The sequence below is a fragment of the Phyllostomus discolor genome, chromosome 14 (assembly GCF_004126475.2).
Source record: "Phyllostomus discolor isolate MPI-MPIP mPhyDis1 chromosome 14, mPhyDis1.pri.v3, whole genome shotgun sequence".
Taxonomy (NCBI): Eukaryota; Metazoa; Chordata; class Mammalia; order Chiroptera; family Phyllostomidae; genus Phyllostomus; species Phyllostomus discolor.
The window spans coordinates 9,191,237-9,213,674 of record NC_040916.2 but is presented as its reverse complement, the minus strand read 5'-3'; the positions used below and the strand labels follow the sequence as shown (position 1 = coordinate 9,213,674).

General features: G+C 39.1%; 1 protein-coding gene across 2 annotated transcripts in view; it reads right to left on the bottom strand.

Moving 5' to 3' along the window:
• SYT14 (synaptotagmin 14) overlaps positions 1-17,686 on the bottom strand; it is a 228,330-nt gene extending 210,644 nt beyond the window's left edge. The window contains exons 1-2 of one of the 2 annotated variants that reach the window (XM_028530798.2): positions 15,840-17,686; positions 5,638-5,685 (exon numbers count right to left, since the gene is read on the bottom strand). In XM_028530798.2, the coding sequence (XP_028386599.2) occupies positions 5,638-5,685; positions 15,840-15,852 (61 nt within the window). In that variant the 5' untranslated portion in view covers positions 15,853-17,686. The remainder of the gene's footprint in view (positions 1-5,637; positions 5,686-15,839) is intronic. The other variant, XM_028530797.2, reaches the window with a different exon arrangement.
• Positions 17,687-22,438: the final 4,752 nt, after the last annotated feature.

Genomic DNA, 22,438 nt, shown 5'->3' with positions numbered 1-22,438 from the left:
GCAACTCCAACAGAAATAAATACCTTTAATTTTTACATGAAATCCATATTCATGCTAATGCTTTACTTGGTCATCTCTTTCTACCTAAACTCACCTCTTGGGTGTCCTCAACTAATCTCACAGCTTTAAAAATTGTATACCCCCCAAAATTTACATCTCTCACCCTAACCTTTACCATTGAATCCCATATTTAGATACCCAACCAACTGCCTTCCTGACATCTTCAGTAAATAGGCATCTCAGAGTCAACACAGAGTACCTGATTTCCACGCACCATCAGCTCTGCTCCAAGAGCTCCTCCCTCCGTCTTTCCATTTCCACCTAACAGAACCACCACTCAGAAGTGATACCAAAACCTGAGAGACATCCTCTTTCCCTCCCTCCCCTCATCAGCATTAATCCATTTCAAGTTCTGTCAATTCTACCTATAAAATATATCCTAAATCTACGGACTTCTCAACTTCACAACCAACACCGTGACCCGAGCCCCATCGTATCTTACCTAGATTACTTCAACAGCTCCCCAACTGGTCTCCTTGCTTCCACTTGAAGCCCCTTACACATCATATATTACCAGCAAATCACATCACTCCCGGGCTTTAAAACCTCTGTAGATCTCATTGTGTTTATAATTAAGCACAAACCCGTCACATGACCTGGATACTTCCACCCTCTCCCACCTCATTTTGTAAGACCTTCCATTTTCATCACCACTTCCTCAATTATACTTCTTTCAGCATCTTGGACATGCCAAGCCTTGCTCCCACCTCCGAGTATTTGCACTGCCCTCTTCTCTGTGACCTTCCCTGAATATCATCATGCAGATGTCAGCTTAAATGTTAGCCTCAAAGAGGCTTTACCTGAGTATCTATCTGAACTGTCTCTCCCTCCCCTTCCCCCCACCACCCACACACACCATTGTGTTCTATTTTATTCACGGCACTTATGGCTATTGAGAATGATTCTATTTGTTTATTGTCTGTTTCCAATAATCCCCAGGAATGAAAAGCAGGTAAGCTGTCCTATGCACTGCAATATCTCTAGTACCTGGAACAGTGCCTAGCACTTAATCATTTGCTAAACAGATTACACACACAATAGATACACAAGAAGGTAAAATAAGAGTTTCATTCACTCTATAGACTTTTGGTTTCCACCAACTACACAAGGAGATAGATGAGTAACTCTAAAACTGGCTGCCTTCCTGCCACTGCTTCCTCTTTCCTGGCACGAAACCTACGAACCCCACCATCCCTTCCACTAAAGAGTAAAATGTTACTGGAGGATAGAAGACACAATAAAATGCCATAGAAGCCAACTTTAAAAAGGAAAGCAGGAAAGAAAGGAAAAAAAGCAAGCAAGAAGACCAGCTTGTACCTGCAACTTTAGGACCTTAGATTTAGACGCTGAGAAGGAGTTGCAAAAGTTACAGTATTGTACAAGTAGTTGACCACGTTACTAACATGGCCTTCCCTTCAGACTTCAGACTCCTTCATTCAGCCCAAGTCAGAAGTGGGGTGACAATACCCAGGGGCTCTGGTCTCCTGGATATTTGGAAAAGAAGAGACAATGCCAAGCAACTCATGGTAAAATTATAGTAGAGATGCAATTTGTCTTCGGTGTCCTCTATTTAGGCTGCCCTTGGCATCTAAGACCTGCCCATTCTGGGCACTGTCCTAGAGTGTTTCACTCTGCTTTTCACCCACCAACCCAACCTCTTCCCCTTACTGTCTGGGGTATCAGGCCTTCAGGGCTATAGTTTCTGGTTTTCCACGATGAGAGTAAAATAATCTGATACTCTATGCTAGTGTGTTTAGATGAAAATGCTGGAGGACCAAAGACTAACTCTCCCCACCTTCTCATCCCATGTAATACATTTTGAAATGAATTTCTAAAGACCAGATAAATCCTAATTACAGCAAATGTCAGGGGATGAGAAATCACAGAACATTGATAGGAAAGACATTTCAGAAGAAGCAAGTTCTTCTAACGTCCTTCAAATCAAACCATGCAAACACCTGACACTGAACATCGCTTATAAAGAAATGAAAATCTGAATGATGCCAAACTACAATTTTTTACTTACCAGATTAACAACAACAACAACAAAAAACATCCAAAAGTTTAAGATACACCCTGCTGGCAGAGCTGTGAATTCATGTATTTCTGGTGGGAATGCAAAATGTTACAACGCATAAGAACAAGAATTCTGCACTTTCTGTAAAATCATGCATCACTCTTTAACTCAGCAACCCAACTTTTCAGCATCTACCTAAAAAAAGACCACAATAACACACTCACAAAGGTATTCATTCAAAGGTGGCAGTGGCATTCTTTTAGTGGCATAAGTTTTAAAACAAAGCAATTCCCACTGGTAAGAAATTAGCTGAACAGCAGGAGCAAGATGACAACGAGAATGTGGTTGTTTGGAGCCACAATGGGATGCACACGGCGTGCCACCGCTGTGGCTCCAGGACCTACCATCTTCCGCAGTCTGCCTGCGGCCAGTGTGGCCACGCTGCCAAGCAGGGGAGAAGGCAGAACTGGAGTGCCCAGGCTGAAAGGTGAAATGCCACCGGGACTGTTCGAGTAAGGCACCTAAACACTGGGCGCCACAGACTCAGGCACGGAGTCCACGAGAAACAACACCCAAACCCAGGAAGGCAGCTGCTGTCCAGTTCATCTTAAGAATTTCAATGATTAATCATACAATGAATGTTCTGGTTTTTAAAAAGAAAAATTAAAAAAAGAAATCAGTTGAATAAATGATGGTATTTTCACAGAGTGGAATACAATGTAGACAGTAAAAAGACTGAAATATCTTTACCTACTAATCTGAATTTAACTCTAGCACATTGTTTGCGGATTGTTTTTATCGCGTGCTCTACCACCAGTCAATGTAAAATGTATAAATACGTTTCCCGCATACAATGTGCTAGGATAGATGGTTAGGTTTTATTTTTTTAAAGCAAAATAGAAAATAATATATAGTATTTCACATTTTGTAGAAAGAAGAAATAATATATATAGCTTATTTATATATTTCTTATATATATATCTTACTTATGCTTTTTCTATATTATGTCTAAACAATTAAGTCTAGAACACGGGACATTCTAAAATCTACTCAGTTGGTGGACAATCTTTTGCAAGTGCCTCAAAATGAATGAAAGTTCACAACATTCAGTGACATGGAAGGCTCTCTGAGAGATGAGGCATGTGACTCATGGATTCCCCTCAGCCATCACAGCAGAAGCCAAAACAGAGACAAAGTTCTCAAGGGAAGACCTGGGAAGGAGCGTCTTGCCTAACTGACTGAAGCTCCACGACATAGTGAGAAGACTCACAAGAATCCTTTTTGAGGATGTTATACCAGCAGCAACACGGCCAGCTTGAACTGAAAGGGATGAGAGGAGACAAAATGAAAGGAGACTGACAGACCACCAGAATTTTATAGCCGGAAACAGGCTCCAACCAACCGAGCCGAGCTGCCCAGCCAGGGCTCAACATGCGCATTTTTAGAAATGTCAAGTTGTTATTCTAACAGACCTCCAGACAGTAATATCAAGTAAGTAGACTGAATTAAGGGCAGGGAGCTCAAGGACAGCTCAGAGCTGGATTTATAAATGTGTGTGGCATTTAAAAAAACAGAACCAGATAAAATCAAACAGAGGGCAAAGACAGAAAAATGAAGCAAACCCAGGACTGAACTCTGGCACGTTCCAACATGCAGAGGTCTCACGGAGAAAAGCCAGCAAAGGCGGCAAGGAACAGCCACGCCAATAAAAAGAAATTGGCTACAGTGTCAGAGATGCCATTTTACCAGAATCTTTGAGACTAATTACAATCATTCTATTTTATGTGACTTTCATATGCTCTACTCTGTGCAAGTCCCCTTAAAATGCAAAAGCGGTAGCATTAATTTTGAAAAGATTCAAATACTTACGGAACATACTCTAGAATAAGGACACTTTTCCATGACATGACTACAGTGTGATACATTTTTTAAAATTTTAAGCACAGATTTAAAATTCTATAGAAAAATGGAAGAAAGTGAAAAGCCTGGACTAATATCTGGGCAAGGCATGGCCTGCAAACTACCTGGACAGGAATGGGGGTGGCAATGAAGAATGGCAAGAAGAATCACAATGAAAGGTGTGTTCATCTACTTTTGTTCATGCTATTTTCCCCATTGAAGCTTTCTGTTCCCAGTGCAGCTACAAAAGGTCATTGCAAATTTTTTTTTCCTCCTTCCTAGCTGTCTCTATTTTTGTCTTGATTCTCTCTTCACCTCACCACAGTTTTGATAGCTTGCTTTTGATTCCAACTGAGCTGTAGAGTACCTTCCAATGTCCAGTCAAATAAATTCTGTGTTTTAAAAGTGTTACTGGGACAGGTAATAACTATAAAATTATTTAAAACATTTGTATTAATTCTGGATTGATATAGGAGACTAAAAGGTTCACAAAGAGGAGGAGAACAATGTATAAAGTTGTCCCCTCTCTCCTCCATTTCAGGTAAGAAGCACAAATCAACAGTGGGTACAGTACCCACAATCCCAAATTTGATTTCAGGAAACTGATTTCAGTTTTCTCCTTTTGTGGTAGCAGAGAAGAGGTAAATAGGTGAACCACACTTTTACAAAAAGAGAATGTTTTTAAATGACAGCAGTTGCAAAGGGTGACACACAGATAAACTAGTCAGACCATGTCAAATTCACCCAGAAAGGATTTTCCTCGGACATGAAGCAGCGGAGGCTTTCCACGCCTGTGCAAGACTGACTGCAAGTGTGCTGGCGGTCCCCTGCCATGCCGTCATCCTCACGTATCCCACGTATGCCGGGCACCGACCCCACACCCCCTTAGGGTGGAATATCAGGGAGGGCAGTGCAGTGTAGCTCATCGGCTAGACCCAGGAGGGCCAGGTCAGTTTTCAAGAAAGATGCAAGAAAAAGAAAGTCCCCCAAGTTTAAAAAGAGAAAACAGCAGTAAATGTATGAGGATTTCTTCCTCTGAGCCTCTCAGGTCCATCTTTTCCTTTCTTCACAAATATCACAGATTTGTGATTAGTTATGAGGGTAGGAACTCCCAAGTCTCTCCTGATTCATCCAAATACAGAGAATATCTGATTGCTTGCCTCCCACCTAGTAACTGAATTGCCTTTCTTGGGGCCACCTTACTGAACCACCCAGTTGTCAGATGGCTCCTTGTAAGGAAGCATAAACAGCTGTTGGTGTCAAAAGATGCTGTGGTCTTTGGACATACTCCCAATCTGAATTTCAACAACTCCTCACATCTCTCTGATGGGGCACAGTAGCAGAACAGAAGTCAATGGGAGGTCTGTGGGGCACAGTAGCAGAAGAGAAGTCAATGGGAGGTCTGATGGGGCACAGTAGCAGAAGAGAAGTCAATGGGAGGTCAGCAGGCACTCAGATGCCAGATTCGGAGAGGGAACAAAAGTCAAACCCTCCATTCTTTGCCTCTTCACCATATCCAACAACCAATATGCTAGAAACCAGGCTTTAACAGCCCAACAAAACTAAATATAAGTCACAACTCTCAATATATTACTAAAATTTATCAGATACTGTAAAATGCTCACTCTGTATTTAAATATCCATGCAGAGCACTGTCTTACCTTTTCTAATACAAATAAGTTCATGTACTCCACAGGTTCTTTCTCCACCTGTGAGAAAAAATTTTATTAGAAGTTAAAAACAGAAAATAACCTGACTTTGTTACAAAGAACTGTTTTAAATTAGCTTCTAGAAATTAACTCAGGAAAAGAGTTTGCCAATTCCTTTTTTTAAGATTTTATTTATTTATTTCTACAGAGGGAAGGGAGGGAGAAAGAGAGAGAGAGAGAAACATCAATGTGCAGTTGCTGGGGGCCGTGGCCTGCAACCCAGGCAAGTGCCCTGACTGGGAATCAAACCCGCGATGCTTTGGTTCACAGCTCGCACTCAATCCACTGAGCTACACCAGCCAGGGCGCCAATTCTTCTCTTTAAATTTCACTACATGAGTATGATGACCTGATATAGAGAATTTTCTTGGAGCCAAGATCTTACAAAGTCTTGGAATGATGACATTTCATTCAAGTATTTATTTTAAATGGCAAGCTTCCCACGAGCAGAAACCTACCACCATTTCCTAAGCACCTCTTCAAGTCCTCTAGAAGGAAGCACTACAAGGAAGGACCCGCTTTCGTGTCTGAGCATTAATATACACAGGCAAGTAATTAAGGAAGGGTCAGCCCTGTAAAAATACTTTTTATACTTTATCACTATTCTCATATCGCATGAAATGAAATGATCCTTTCCCCATTCTTCAGCTACTCACTCTTACAAATCTATAGTGATAACATGAAGTGTATAAAGAAAACGGTATCATGATAAAAACTAATTCAACCTAAATTTATCATAATTATCTAAAATTACTTTAAGAGTAATATTACTAGTTACTATAGAAATAGTATTTCCTTCACTCTGAAACATAGTGCCACTTCTTTAATGAATGTAAACTGAATAGAATTTTGTAGTGTCCTATATATTCATGACCATATAATTATGCTGTAAGTTATATTTAAACTTTGCATAATAAAAATATTAAACAATTTAACCATCTTAGTTTATTATAAAGCTCATTATAAACAGTTAAATTGTGAGAGATATCTTACAGCAATGAGAAAAACCATGATATCCACTAAAAAAAAGTAGGTCATCTAGGAAGCAAGGTAAAAAATTAGAAAACAGTATTTCTATCACTCAATTAGACTGGATCTACATTCTAACTTGGTTGTAACAATGCCATTGCTTCTTTATTGTCAACACTACAGAACAGTCACTGGTTATAAGGAATATAGAGTCAGTAAGAAAAAGCACCTAACTTAGCTATGATTATGAAGGAACTATTATTCAGCAAACCTCAGTGTAAATACAGTGAGACCTTGTCAACGGGATTATTACCAATGAGCACCCAGTGATCAGCTGCTGAGGGGCCAGAATAAACAATACCTATACAGCACATATCTCTGAAATGAAGAAGACACTAGTCAAATGACTGGAAGGAGAATATTTACCGAATTACAGGAAACAAACTTCAAGAACTTCAGAAGATCATGTATAACAATAACTGTAATGTATACTGACACCATCACTGATGTGTGCATAGGCTAAAACTATTTCTCACACAGTCATCAAGGCCTGCTCTCTAGACAGTAACACTTAGACCTCAGTTTGAGTTATGTACTTAGTTTATGTAACAAGGCTGCACTTTTTAAAGCCCATAATTAAAACTAAACTTTCCCCCCATGTTAAATATAAATTGGTTAAGTTTTACTATCACATCTTAAATGTAACTACATAGTTTTTACAAGTATTAGCAGGAACAAGAAACACTATTATACTTTTCAAACTACTATTATATTCCACGACCTTTCTCCATACTGCAGAATGACAATGGAAACTAACTCCCACTTTTAAAAGTATTCAATTTCCCTGTATCAAATGAAAGGACTGAATAAATAAAAAGCTCAAATAATTAGTATATTTTAAATTCAGAGTCAATTCATAATTGGCAAGTCTGCCAAAGTATGCACAAAAATCACATAACTAGAAAAAGCAAGTAAGAGTGTGCTCTACTATTCTTGACATTTGTTCTGAAAATTCTAACCAAAAAGTGAGATTATGAGACAAATTGATGTACATGGGGGACTCATAAGCAATCACTATTATTACTGAAATAAAAAGGAATACTAAAGATAAATAAATGTCAGATAATACAGCAAAATTTGGAGGGGAAAACCTTATTTTTTAAAAGTACAAAAATAGCCCTGGCTGGCATAGCTCAGTGGATTGAGTGCGGGCTGCGAACCAAAGTGTCGCAGGTTCGATTCCCAGTCAGGGCACATTCCTGGGTTGCAGGCCACAGCCCCCAGCAACAGCACATTGATGTTTCTTTCTCTCTCTCTCTCTCTCTCTCTCTCTTTCTCCCTCCCTTCCCTCTCTAAAAATAAATAAAATCTTTAAAAAAAAAGTACAAAAATAACTCTCCAAAAGCTAAATAAACTTCATCATAGTATCAGACACTCAAATCAACACTTTTTTTACCTTCAATGCTTCCTAAGGAAGAGTATAAGGGAAAATTATGCATTCTGTATGTTAAGTGTATGTTTTAATGTGTATGTTCAAGAGTCAAAAGGCTACAAATTTTATGCCTTTAAAAAAATCTCTAAAAGTAAATCTGAAAAGTTTCCAAGGAAAATGTCCAATTTGGAAGAAAAAGGCAAGTCATACTCTGACTTAGATATGATGTTAATCTAAAAAGTGGCTGTCTGATTTTAAGAGTACAATGCACAAGAATACATAATTATTGATTTTTTAAATTAAATTTCAGCTTTATTGAGACATTCTCACCAGATAATATTTTAAGATATTTGAAGTGTACATCAGGGTGATTTGATACACTTATAATCAAATATGTATATCCAACATATAGGGGGATGATTATTTTTATTGAGTTATATTTGACATTGTATTGTATATGTTTAAGATGTACAACCTGCTGATTTGATACATTTATAACTGCAATGTGATTACCACCTTATCAGTAGGTAATATTTCTGTCATGTCACATAATTACCATTTTTTGTGATGGGAACAATTAAGATATAGTCTCTCAGCATCCCTGAGGTTTACAATACAATACTATTGTCTATAATCACTATACTGTGCATTAATCTCCAGAGCCTATTTACCTACTGGGTGCAAGTTTATATCCTTAAACAGCAGCTCCCCAATTCCTGTGCCCCCGAGCCCTTGGTAACCACCATTCTACTCTGTTTTTATGAGTTCTGCTTTTTTAGATTCCATGCGTAAATGATATCCTACAGTGTCTCTCTTTCTGCGCCTGACTTATCTCACTTAGCATAATGCCCTCAAGGTCCACCCATGTTACTGCAAATGGCAGAACTTCCCTCTTTTCCATGTCTGAATAATCTTCCATTGCATACATATATATGCCACATCTTTATCCACTCATCTACTGACAGATGCTTAGGCTGTCTCCATATCTCAGCTACTGTGAATAAGATTGCAATAAATGTGCAATATGCTGTTTTCATTACCTTTGGATACATTATACCCAGGAGTGGGGCTGCTGGATCATATGGTAGTTCTATTTTGAATTTTTTGAGAAACCTCCAAAAATCAAGAAGTGACTAAACCAATTTGAGAGAATGGTTACTTAAAATAATCAGTTAGTCAATCTTTTCAGAAAGAGATGAATCTTCCACTAAAACAAGTAATCATCGACAAAATGAACTCATATAAAAATATTTTTTCACACATCAAATGTATTTCAAAGACATGATGGTAATGGAGAATTACAGCCCATATTAGAATGACAAAATATAAGACTCTTGAACTCAGAAATAAAGTTATCTAGCTTATCACAGACAGACAAACCAAGGACTACAAGTACAGCTGCCCAAAGTCACTAGTTAACTGTCAGAAAAAATTCATTAGAATACTAGGTTTAACAGAATGAGACAGTAAAAACTGATCTTTCTTCACTTTTAGAAAAAATAAAAATTATGTAATTGTTTTCCAACCCTTTAAGGTAATTTAAATAAAAGTAAATTTCTCAAAACTATTCTTGGAGATAACAGCAGTTCTTGAAATAATCATCTCAGCAACATGGAAATAGGTAGACAATGACAAGTTTAGTCCAAGTTACCACCTTTTCCCTCAGGCAAACCCCTGTAGGAACATAATGTAAACTGGCATAATCCTCTACAATTGGCCTAAGTATGTGGTGTAAGAGGAAATAAATGTATGTGGGTGCACATACGTGTGCTGTGAATGTGCGCACTTACCTCATGTGTGCACTTACGTGTGTGTTTGTATCTGAACTCGCACATACTTGAGAGTGTGCCTGGGAATTGGGAATTTTTTAAGGCGGGGCTCATTATAAAGTATGTACTTTTCCACATGTCTACAGAAAGAAGATATGTATGATGTTGGATTCCATTCAAAATACACCCAGAGGTGCAAAAACGGAATTAAATCCAAAGATTTATTACCTTCAAACTGGATCTAGGAGTCCTTATTAAAACTGACCTTATTTTTTCTACCATGTTTATTTTGAACATTAGCCTAAATCACTACAATTTATAGGTTTTATTAATTTCTTCTCAAACACTGCAAGGCTACTTTAGAACTATTTTAAATTCTATCTTGTCTAAAGTCTTGTCTCCAAAACATATGCATTAACGTAGTCGAACTCTTTAAATTACTATCTAGCTTACACTCATAAGTTGTTATAGCTCATTCTTAGGCAGACACCTATACTGCGCATAACAAGCATGAAATTTTTAATACTTCCTATTAATAGTGCCAACTCCCACCACCCAACTTAACCCATTTAGACCAGTTAATAATCACTAGACACTTTTTAGTTTTGTCCCTAATTAAGTCCTTCAAGGAATAACACCAATTTTAGTCCCTAATTAAAAACACTGTTGTGGAAATATCATGGTTTCTTCAATTTTAATGTCAGCATCACCTAACATTGTCCCAAAAACCTTGTGCTTGTTACTTAATCTTTGGAGGAAGAAAAAAATAAAAATAACTAAACTCATTTGTAAAGCAGTAATAATAATCGCCTCCACATAGGAAAGTTTTATCCCGTATACCGATTCTGTAACAGGAGCTGCCAGGGTAGGGTAGAGGACAATGTTTAGAATAATTCTGAAACAAAGTCCACAACTGGTAGGGAAAAGAAGATACTTTAACAAAGCAGGTGTCTGCCACCAGTCGAAAGGGGGAGCAGTGACGTGCATTTGCTATCCACAACTGAGATGATGCCTGGCCCATGTTGGGCACCCAAAATATGTTAATTCCCTTTCCATTCCTCACAAGCAGAACACAACATTCAGAGAAAACTCAGATTTACCCTGGAAACAGAGAAGACTCTGTATGTTTTCTTCTGTTCCACAGTATCAGTTATTTAATTTCCAACACCCTCCTGTGTAAATATTCTAAAACATTAATCTTCTCATTCTCTTAATTTGTCCTTTTTTAGAATTTTTCTTAAAAAAAAATCAGGTTTACAACTCCCTGGGAATTATCCTCCCAAATTGGAATTCCTTTACTTTTTTGTTGTTACTAAGCAATTGCTGTTGAGCTAAAATAGTTTGAATTATTTTTCTGTTTACTTTTACAAACTCACTTTATTTGCAATATTCCTACCCAATAACAGCCTAAATTTTAAGATGCATACTCACTTCAGCATCACAAAAAATAACTAAATATATCTCTTCTCAAAACAATACCTTAGAGCACTTTATAATTTGTAAAACATATCCTTTTTGATCCATAAGTGTCTCTTTCGATCCATATACATTCCTATTAACTTATTTGACAATTTTTTTCTAAGAAGTGTTAAGTTTTATCATATGTAAGTAAATTAATCAATTTTTCCCATTTTTAAGTCACTTTTTAATTCATTATTTTAACTATGTTTTTGAGGGTTAGCAGCTCATTAAGATAACACTATAAAGCCCTGAATAAGTATATGCTCACAAAAGGTGTTCTACTTAATTTTCTAGTTAACTGAGAACATCTTTTTGTTTTAACTACTGCACCAGAACATTTTTAAAACTACTAATATGCATTATTGCATTAGTAAGTTCAGAATACTGAAGACAATTTAATTTCATTAAAATCCTCTACCTGTTGACTCACAACATTACTGTAAATAACAATTCTAATACAGCCCTCAAACTGTGAAAATAAGACACTGTTCTGCATATACATGTAGATCCTAGAAGTTTGTTTTTAAATAAATTCCTAATAATGGCTTGCTGTGTTGTCATTATTTTCTCTTTCTAAGAAATGGTAAATCAATGGGTCTAATTTGTCCAGTTTCAATTAAGATTTTAGTACACATTAAAAATGCATATAAATATTTTACTACATATATAAAATATGCAAATAATCATTTTACCCAAAAGCTTGTAATATTTTATTTATAGTATTTTGTCCGATCCTATATGGGCATTTTCATATTAGGAATTAACTAGCTAGGATTTGCAGCAGAAAGAATGAAGTCAGCCTAAATGGAAATGAAATCCATGAAGACAACCTACTCTACTACTACACATAGGCTATGTACAAACACTGTATTCAATTTAAAGAAAGCAATAATGCAAATATCACCATTCAACAGATTGTCTAAGTCAGAGAATATGCAGTTCTCTCTGTTTTCTACATAGGTATACGCTGTTGCATTCTAATACAACCTAAAACAACAAAAAAATTAAATACAACTACTCTCTAGTGTTCCCCACTTTTTTCTAAATTTGTTTAATGAATCAGATAAGAAACTTTAAATAAATTGAAAATTACTAAAAAGTACTTGGGGAGGTCTCTGAACAAATCTACCTAATATCCAAACATGCCTTAAGTTTCTGTGAAACATTAGAAATTTTATTCCTGCCGAAAGTCAAAAGTATCAGCATTGTAGGAACATCACTGATTAAACTGCACTGTAAATCCTCCAAAAATAAACTACTCAAAAAATCACCTCACTCTGCCACAGATTGTGGATAGGTATAACTCTGTAATTATATCATCCCCTATTCCATTGTAATGATAGCTAACAATAACATGGAAAACAAAAAAGTAGTGTGATATTTCCCCTAAAACTAATGATATAAAACGTTTGCAGTTTTTTTCAATTTCAAGTAATTTATTTATTTTTATTGTTGTTCAATTACAGTTAGACCATCCCCCCCCCCCCCGCCCATTTCTCTCCACCTGCATTTTTTTCTTTTTGTAATTATTTCAAATGGCTTTTGGAAATCCAAATTCTGCCTTGGAAACCTTAGAGTCACAACGGATCTTCAAGAGCATCTCAGAACTGTGCTGATGATTTTTAAAATATATGTGAAAGTGTGTGGTTAACTACAAGGTGCATTATGAATAAAAAGCACATACACACACACACATGGATTCTAAATTCTTCTTTTACAATTTTTAAAAATGCTGCCCAGAGCAGTTAAATGGTTAAAGTATAGCAAGTCAACAAAAAAGATGATTATTTTTTTACTTCAGCAAAACATTTTCACAAGGAGTCTTGTATTCTTCTGGAAAAGACAGAAGAATGTGTGCTAGATGAAAGAAGGGCACAGGCCAGTTCATTAAAGAGCAACTTCATCCTGAGGTTGTAAATAATGTGGATTGGCATGAGAGGAGAGATGCCATGCACATGAGAACAGCAGACTTGTAATTTATTGCTCCAGAGGCAGCACTAGAATGAGCATATAAACAGACACTACTGAATAGCAGATTTTTGGTCAAATACAAAGACTTTATAAACTATAAGAATTATAGTCCCACACTGACATACACTGTTCAGTGTTCACTGGCATACGAAGTGGATGAATTCAACACACTGAATGCTTCTATACAAAAGAAGGATGATCCATCTCTTGGTGTTCACACTATGCTGTAATCACATGGTTGCAATCATCTGTCTCCCTCACCAAAACATGTGCTCCTTGAGGGCAAAAATATGGTCTCATTATTTTTATAGTGTCAGCACAGAACACTTAGTCCAAGTAGTGTTTACTAAGTCTAGTGAATGAGGTAATTCAATGTTTTAAGAACCATCCTCAATGGGCCCTGGCTGGTGTGGCTCAGTGGACTAAGTGCCAGCCTGCAAACCAAAGGGTCACTGGTTCGATTCCCAGTCAAGGCACATGCCTGGGTTGCAGGCCAAGTCCCCAGCAAGGGGCATGTGAGAGGCAACTACACACTGATATTTCTGTCCATCTCTTTCTCTCTTCCCCTCTGTCTAAAAATAAATAAAATCTTCAAAAAAAAAACCCCACAAACTCACTTCATTGGGAGTAATGTTGGATGAGATGGCCTCTTGGGGCCCTAAAATTCTTAGATGTCCCAGTACAAAGTCCTGGTCCAGAGCTCATCTTACTTTGTAACACAGCATTTAAAAAATCTGCTTTAGTACTTGAAAAACAGCATTCAGATTGACCTAACCTGACATCTTTGTTTGAAATGCTAATATTAACTATAGTTCCTTTGGCAAACTAGAAAAGACAATGTGTGATCTTTATATTCTGAAACCTTATGCTTAAATGTGAAATTATTTACAAGAGTATCTCACAGAAGAATCTCTAGAATACGGGAATTAATCTTGTTCTTTAAGCACACAAGTAGTTGTAGGCAGAGCAAAATGGTATCAGTTGACATGAAAAAGGAATCAATCACATTTAACTGCTAGGGGTTAAGAAGGGAAGGACTGAGGAAATCAGGAGAAACTGCAAAATATTTTAAGAAATTCCAAGTTACAGGATCATATATGGATACTATCTGGCTAATTCTTCCTCACCTTCTGCATCATCCTTTTTACCTTTATCACATCAGAAGAAATTCTATTACAAATTGATTGGGAAAACAAAGTACAAAATGTAAATCGCTGGATTCAGCTTCTTGATTTTTAACCTCTTGTAAAAAGCACAGAGGGGGAAAAAGGTTGAAATTATTGATCTGAATAACAAGACTATAAAGGATTACAGGTAAATCTTATTCCTGGTGCTCTTCATAATTTTAGCTAAAGTAGATATTTAAAACTGTCTGAATGTCCAATCAGTCACTTGAACAAATAAGATAAATGTAAACACACAGCTAAAGTGATTGTGGAGTCCACAGGATCTGACAAAAAGGAGCCCACAAGATACATATTACTAGTGACTGGTCACCTCAACGGAAAGCGCTTTTAAAAGTTTTACTTAAAGGGTCACATAAAATTTAGGCTAATAATGATGATAGGTGCCTTGTACATCTGTACAGAGGAATACACATCCAAGGTGAATTTCACAAACTACTTTCACTGAGTTCATCTAAGAGACAGGAGCTGGCGGATGCTGCAGTCTTTCACATAAGTATCCTAACCATGTGCTATTCATTTTCAGAATATCCTCCCTTAAAACAAAACAAAATGCAGACACTTCATTCCAGTTGCATGTTTTTGAAACAAGAGAAATATACGCTTCAGTGTCAACCACTTTATCCAGGAACTTAATGTATTAAGTTTCTTTTTCAAAAAATTAGTACTGTTGGCACTGTAACACTTCAACTGAAATGTACACAGGATTCTAACAGTGTATGTTTGTTGCAAAGATGTTTTTACTTCTCTCTCGTAGAGAAAAAAGCAGTTTTGAATGTCAGGGGGGAACCTCTAGCAGAGGAAATGAACCTCACTGCAAATTTCCTGGTCCCTTACAACAGCACCCAGAAGGAGAAGGGACGAGGAGTGCGTGCAGCCCCACGCTCTGGACCAAAGACTGAGAATGGCCGGGACTGGGACAGCAGCAAAACTAGACTCCTAGTTTGGTAGGAGGGCGGGTAATGCGGGAGGATGATTTGCAGAGCGAGGTCAACGGAAAGGGGTACACCCCGCGGTCCAGAGCTCCCCAGGGGTGCCGCCAGGTCTGGCCCCACTAGGCGCCGCCAGGAGAAAGCGGCGGCCCCGGCCCAGTACCTGCCAGCCGGACCGGCTGCTCCCCGCTCCCGGCCACCGGCCGAGGCCGACTGACCCGCGAGGGCCGAGCCAGCCAGCGAGAGTCCGGGGGACCCAGGGCGCCGCTCCGCCCACCCGCCCGCCCGGACGCAGCCGGGACCCCTGCGCCTCCTCAGGCCGCTTCCCGCCCCGCTCCGGAGCCTGCCCCACCCGTGCCGCGGCCTCCGGGGCGCCGCCGAGCCCCCGCTCCGGGAGCGTTCACCCTCCTCCCTCCCCGCCGTCGGCCTCCACTTACCTTCAATCGCCATGATGTGCTTGCCACGGACCGCACCAACTGGATCGCGGGGGCGCGGGCGGCCGGGCGTGAGGGCGGACGGCGCGCGGAGGCGGCCGGCGGGAGGGGCGGGGCCGGCCCCGCACACGCCGGGCTGCGGGGCTGGGACCGGGCCGCGGGCGGGGCGGGCTGGGCGGGGCGGAGGAGGGGCCCGGAGCGCCGCGGGCACGAGCTGCGGAGGAAATGGAACCTTCCCGGGGCGCCGCCGCACGTGACGCCACCCCCGCCCCCACCCCACCGCCCCCACCGCGCCTCGCGCCGTGATTCAAAACAGGTGCCCGGTCCGAGAAGCCCGGGCATCCGCACCTGAGACCTGCCCGAGGCCCCCTGAGCCTGTGCGGGCAGCGCGACCTGCTCGGCCCGGGGCTTCCCAGGGCCTGGCCCACCACGGAGGGACCCGGTTCTCCGGTGCGTGCGGCATCCAAAGTCCGCAGGGGACTGGGAGATGGATGTGGTCAGGACCATGGACAGGGCTCCCCGGTTGAAGACAGGGCTCAGGAATTCCCACCTGGGGACTCGCTGAGATTCTGTGATTGGAAGGTCTGCTTTGTTTTGTTTTTGTTTTGCTCTGCCTGCCTCGCCTCCAGTCTCTGCTGTGGGACAGAGTGACAGCCAGTTGGCAAAGAGCAAACCCGAGAGAGGGATCCTGAGGACAGCAGCCGGTCTCTCCCCTTGCCTCCTCTCTCCTCCTCCTCTCTGTCTCTCTTCGCCCCTTGGCCTCGCTCCGGGTGAAGCTTGCCACTCACCTGGGCTTGGTTTTCCCCCTTGAAAATAGGAGTTAGTATTTGTCTACATATTTGAAACACGCATCTAAGACCACACAAAAGTAGGGATCAGACCAATGTTTTGACAACGGGCTTGAAAAGCATGCCACATGCCGTTTTTCAACTTCACAAACCCATGAGCATCATGAACAGTCACAGGCCAAGCCTGAACACAGCAACAATTGGCCCCTTAATTTTACCTGAGGGACTTGAACCGCTCAATGACGTGCCCCACTTGCTGAGAACCTAGACAATTGATGGCATGAACAACATTGGGGAACAGGGAGCTAATTGTTCTTCCTGGTGAAGAAAATGCTCTTGGTGCAAAATTGCTATACTGGGGAGTAACACAAAGGAGAAAATATTTTGCACTTATGTAAGTGAGGTTGGACTGTAAATCTAGAGCAGAACTTTCATTGCCCTTATATAATCTCTCCCTCTGTCGCGGTTTACGTTCAATTGATTTTCCTTCTTTACCATTTTCATTAGTTCAATGAATATTGAATCAGGCGCTGTGCCAAAAGCTGGTATTTATAAGCAAGAGTTGTTATTGAAGGATCAAATGAAATATACCATTCTACTCGGAAAATATTAAAATGTCTACATTTTAGAAAAGCTCTGTGTGTGTTGTTTACCAATGGTATCTGTGGGATTCATGTAAAATATGTGTAGTGCCAAAGATATTTTTTCTTGGCTACTTACCTTAAAGCAGTCTTGAACTCCAAAACCTTGGTTTGAACTTGAAACCACAGATCTGGGTTATGGTTTATGGCTGGCTCTGAGTAATCCAATTGTTCAACCTTTTTAAAATTTTCATGTTAAAAGCCAGAAAACTTAATTATTATTTCATCACCAATTACCTAAATTACTATATGTGTGTATGTGACCAAGTTATGTGAGAATCCATACCCAGGTTCATATCATGAAGCTTGCTCAGAAAATTAGTTTGTGTGTATGGTGAACTTGAGCATCGAACTTGTCAAATCTGGGAATTCAGGCCAAGGCTATTCTATATTGATGACATTTCCCTCCCAGGTTATAATGCAGAATTCTTTTTTTAAAGATTTTATTTAGTTATTTTTTAGAGAGGGAAGGGAGGGAGAGAGAGAGAAAGAGAGAGAGAAACATCAATGTGTGGTTGCTGGAGGTTATGGCCTGCAACCCAGGCATGTACCCTGGCTGGGATAATGCAGAATTCTTCCTGCCAAAATTGCCTTTAAAGCAAAACAAAACTTTGCTCTACAAATACTGGTTGGAACAGTTCTGTGAGACTAGTTTTGAACGATATCATATGGCTTCCCTTATCTTTCCAAAATTTCATAGAGCTTCTGGGTTTGCTTAGCAGCCACGTGGGATTTCAGTTCCTTTTTTTTTTTAGATTTTATTTATTTATCTTTAGAGAGGGAATGGAGGAGGAGGAGAGAGAGAGAAACATCAATGTGTGGTTGCTGGGGGTCATGGCCTGTAACCCAGGCATGTACCCTGACTGGGAATTGAACCTGCAACACTTTGGTTCACAGCCCACGCTCAATCCACTAAGCTACACCAGCCAGGGCAAGATTTCACTTCTTATACGCATATATCCTGTTTCCAAAGTATGGTTTGATACTTTTAATTTGGGAGGGTATCAATCATTTGTAATTTAAATGTTTTATATCTTGTTAACTACACATCCTACCTAATGACACAATTTTTTTTCTAATTTTGACCTTATTCCTCTAAACTATCTTTAGTCCATACTGCTTTATGTACTAGGAGATGTTCAAGGCTGCTGCATTTTTAATTCTCTGTTGGTTATTTTTCACAAGAGTTTCCAACCATATAGCTCAAGCAATTACCTAATTTTTCCATCATGTGTTTGGAGGGAATTAGAGGCTAAAAAGGGAAAAGAGAAATAAAAAAAAGTCAAAAATAATTCCCTTCCCCAAGACTGGGAAATGCAAATGTGTTTTTGGTGTATCAGGCTTCAACTAATATTTCATAGAAATATTATTTAAAATGATCATTTGACTTCAGGAGGACCACAAAGCTTAATTTATTGAGTAGTATGGCTGAAATATCAGTGGACAAAGAAAATAATGGAGGCGAATCATGTGGAAAGACCAACTCAAAAGGAAAGTGGTAATTTCACCTACATTGGTTAAGTAGTTTTCATGTGCCAACCAAAATAACCTACCACCATTAATAGCAATACTATCTTTATGGAAAAGTATGTTTCAAGTTACAAAAGTTCCAAATATACTTCCAAGAAACAAATGATTTTTAAAGTTGAAACTTTCCTTTATTTAAGCTGTTCAATTGGAAAAGACCAAAATCACTACAAGGAAGTGCTATCTAGCAATTTATGCATATAGTTGCAAGAGTGAAGAAAATACTACCTAGCAATATATAGTTGCATATATAAAAACCTATACCAGCCATGGCTAGTGTGTCTCAGTGGATTGAGTGCCAGGCTGAAAATCAAAGGTTGCTGGTTTGATTCCCAGTCAGGGCACATGCCTGGGTTGCCAGCCAGGTCCCCAGTAGGGGGCACACGAGAGGCTACCACACATTGATGTTTCTCTCCCTCTTTTTCTCCCTCTCTTCCCCTCTATCTAAAAATAAATAAATAAAATATTAAAAAAACCAAAATCTATACCAAAAGTACCTATATGAAAAACAAAACTACATTTTGGAAAATTTAGTAGGTGTTAAATTATATTATCCAAAGATTTTGAGTCTTTGAGTGAAAAAGGCATTTTAAACTTTCACTTTTGTTAGCAGTTGCAGTTATCTGAGAAGATGTAGCTGGATTAATGAAAAATCTACATAAAAACACTAACATTGCTTTGCTTTCATGAATCTTGTCATGGAAATGGTTATAATATTAGTTATTTATTCTGGTAGCTTTGCCAATGAGAGCAACTTAACTTAAAGTAGCTTAAAGAAAAATGGAATGTTAATAAAAAAATAGGTATAAAAATAAAGCTGGCCCTTAGTACCAGCTAGACTTGGGAACCTGCATGCTGTTACTGTACTCTCTGCCTCATCTCTACCTCTCTCTGCACATTGGCTGCCTTTTGCTGGCTCACCGCAGGCTAACTTTATCCATGGAAAACGTGACTCCTGAAAAATTCCAGGCTCTACAGCTCACAGATTTTGCCAACTTCCTGGGCCCCAAGTCCAAAAATTTCAAAAAACAAAAACAAACAAACAAAAAACACAACTGGGGTATCATTCGCTATGCTTAAATAAGGTACGCTACCCCAGACCAGTGAGGAAGCCAGATACTAAAATTGGCTCATTTGGGTCAGATGGATACCTGTGACAAAACAACCGCAGGGTCATGGAAAAATACAGGAGCCCCCGTGGGATGTGTACGGATGAACTGGAGAGAAGGGAAAGCAGTTCCCAGAGCGGGTGCTTGGACAGAGAAAACTTAAGTGATGACTACAAGGGTACCCTACCTGAGCACATTTCCCCAAGATTCCCTTAAAGCAGAGCCCTTCAGAACCGTCTGTGATGATGGAAACTACTTGTGCTGTTCAATACAGTGGCCTCCAGCCATATGTGGCTACTGTCTATTGTATCAGCACAGCTTTACAGCTACGTGAATGGCATGGTGGTATTCAGCAAGGGACTGTCAAAGAAAACTATTTAAGGGGTGCTTGGTATGGTAAACTGTAATGTTTCTGGTGAGAGGACAATGGTGGTAGTTTTCCCATGTGTAGGTACTCAACCTGACGACCTGGTACAGTTAAAAATGTACCCATCATGCTGTGGGCAGGAAATTAAAGATTGAAATGGGAAGAAAAATAAACATAAAAAATCAGAGTGTCCCAGGTTCGATTCCCAGCCAGGGTACATTCCTGGGTTGCAGGCCATGACCCCCAGCAACCGCACATTGATGTTTCTCTCTCTCTCTCTTTGTCTCCCTCCCTTCCCTCTCTAAAAATAAATAAATAAAATCTAAAAAAAAAATCAGAATAATTCTTTTTTCTCTTCCATTTTGTCCATCAATTATTTTCCTCAAGACTTGTCACCCCACTCTAGACAGCACAATAATAACAAAGAAAAAAGCAACATATCAAACATTCTAGAATTGGTTTTATTCACGTAAGTCAAATGGTAGTTTTCCTTCTTGTCACCTAAAGCTTTAGCATGGACACCAATTTATTACCCTACACTTACTTTCCATTATATTTCCTGAGTCCTTCATGCAGACATTTTATTTTAAAATGAAGCAAGTTATTAAAGATACTGTAGAACATCTTTTGAGGGTTCAGAAAGATGGGCCCCAATGATCAATCACAGGATGATATTTTGTAAGTGTACAACTTCTTAGTTTTACATGATATGCTAAGGTTTGGAAGGAAAGACTCTAAGTGTAATTTATGTTTCTATTGCTATGGTGAAGTTTTCATTCCATGAAGATGCCCACTGAATTTTAAAAACACTACAAAATTTTATTTTAAATACATGTTATTAACTTCCTAAATAATTTCCTAATCCAATCCAATTTCTCTCCTATGATAACATCACAAATATTTTGTTTAACTTTTAATTGAAAAGATGATATAAAATAATAAATATGCTATTTATTAGGATACCTGCTGCTTCTACCACTTTCTGTCTGCTGCATCTTATTGTTACCGATTTACATGGGGGAAAATGTACTTTTCCAGATGAAAAGCCCTCTTCTTCCTTCTCCACTCAGACTCATCCACCAACCAAAATATACTTTTTATTCCTAATATAGGAATAGAAAATTTATTCCTATATTATTAAATATGTGTCCATTACCCCCAGAGATGGAATTTGTACCCAAGATAAGTCAGAGAACTCCTAAGAGCTGAACGTCTGCCTAATAAGTGGTAAGGCTTAGTGCTGGCACCCCAGAGTAAAATCCTCCATATTCTAATACATTAGATACTTTACCCTAGTCCTATATTTTAAAATATGAATAAAGAGGCAAGAATCTCCAGACATTTTAAAAGGACCTAAGTAAACAACTAGATAAATGATCCCAAGTGAAACTCAGTTTCAAAAAAATATTATAAACCATTAAACAAAGGTGCTGTTGAAAGAGAAGAGGACAATCCAAGAATAAGAAAGCATATTGAAATTTGAAAATATGATTGTTATTAGGAGGAATGGAAATGGTGTCAGGACTTTGGAAACAGTTTGGCAGCTTCATAAAAGTTAAAACACACACCTACCACATGATCTAGTCATGCCTCTCCTAGGTATGTATCCAAGAGAAAAAAAAGTATATGTCCATACAAAGACTTGTACATGACTATTCATAGCAGCTTTATTTGTAAAAAAACTAAAACAACCAAAATGTTCATTAATACATGAGTGGATAAGCAAGCTGTGGCATATCCATACAATGGAAGAATAATTAAAAGTAATGAACTATTGATATGACATTGTGGATGAATCTCAAACTAATTATGCTAAGCAAAAGAAGTCAGAGAGAAAGAAGACTGCATGCTATAGTTTCATTTATATAAAAGTCTAAAATGTGCAGCCAACATAATCTAGAGTGACGAAACCTGTCACTCTAGAGTGATTGGGGCAAAAGAAGAAAGATGGTCTAGGAAAGGGCGGGAGGGAGAAATTACAAAAGGGCAGAAGAAAGCTGCTCGTGGTGCTAGATACGTTCCTTTTCTTGATTGTGGTGGCGGTTTCACAGGTGTATGCATATGTCAAAACTTACCAAATCTCTTTGGCCCTGGTTGGTGTGGCTCAGTGGAGTGAGTGCCTACCTGCAAATGGAAGGTTGGTGGTTTGGTCAGGGCACATGCCTGAGTT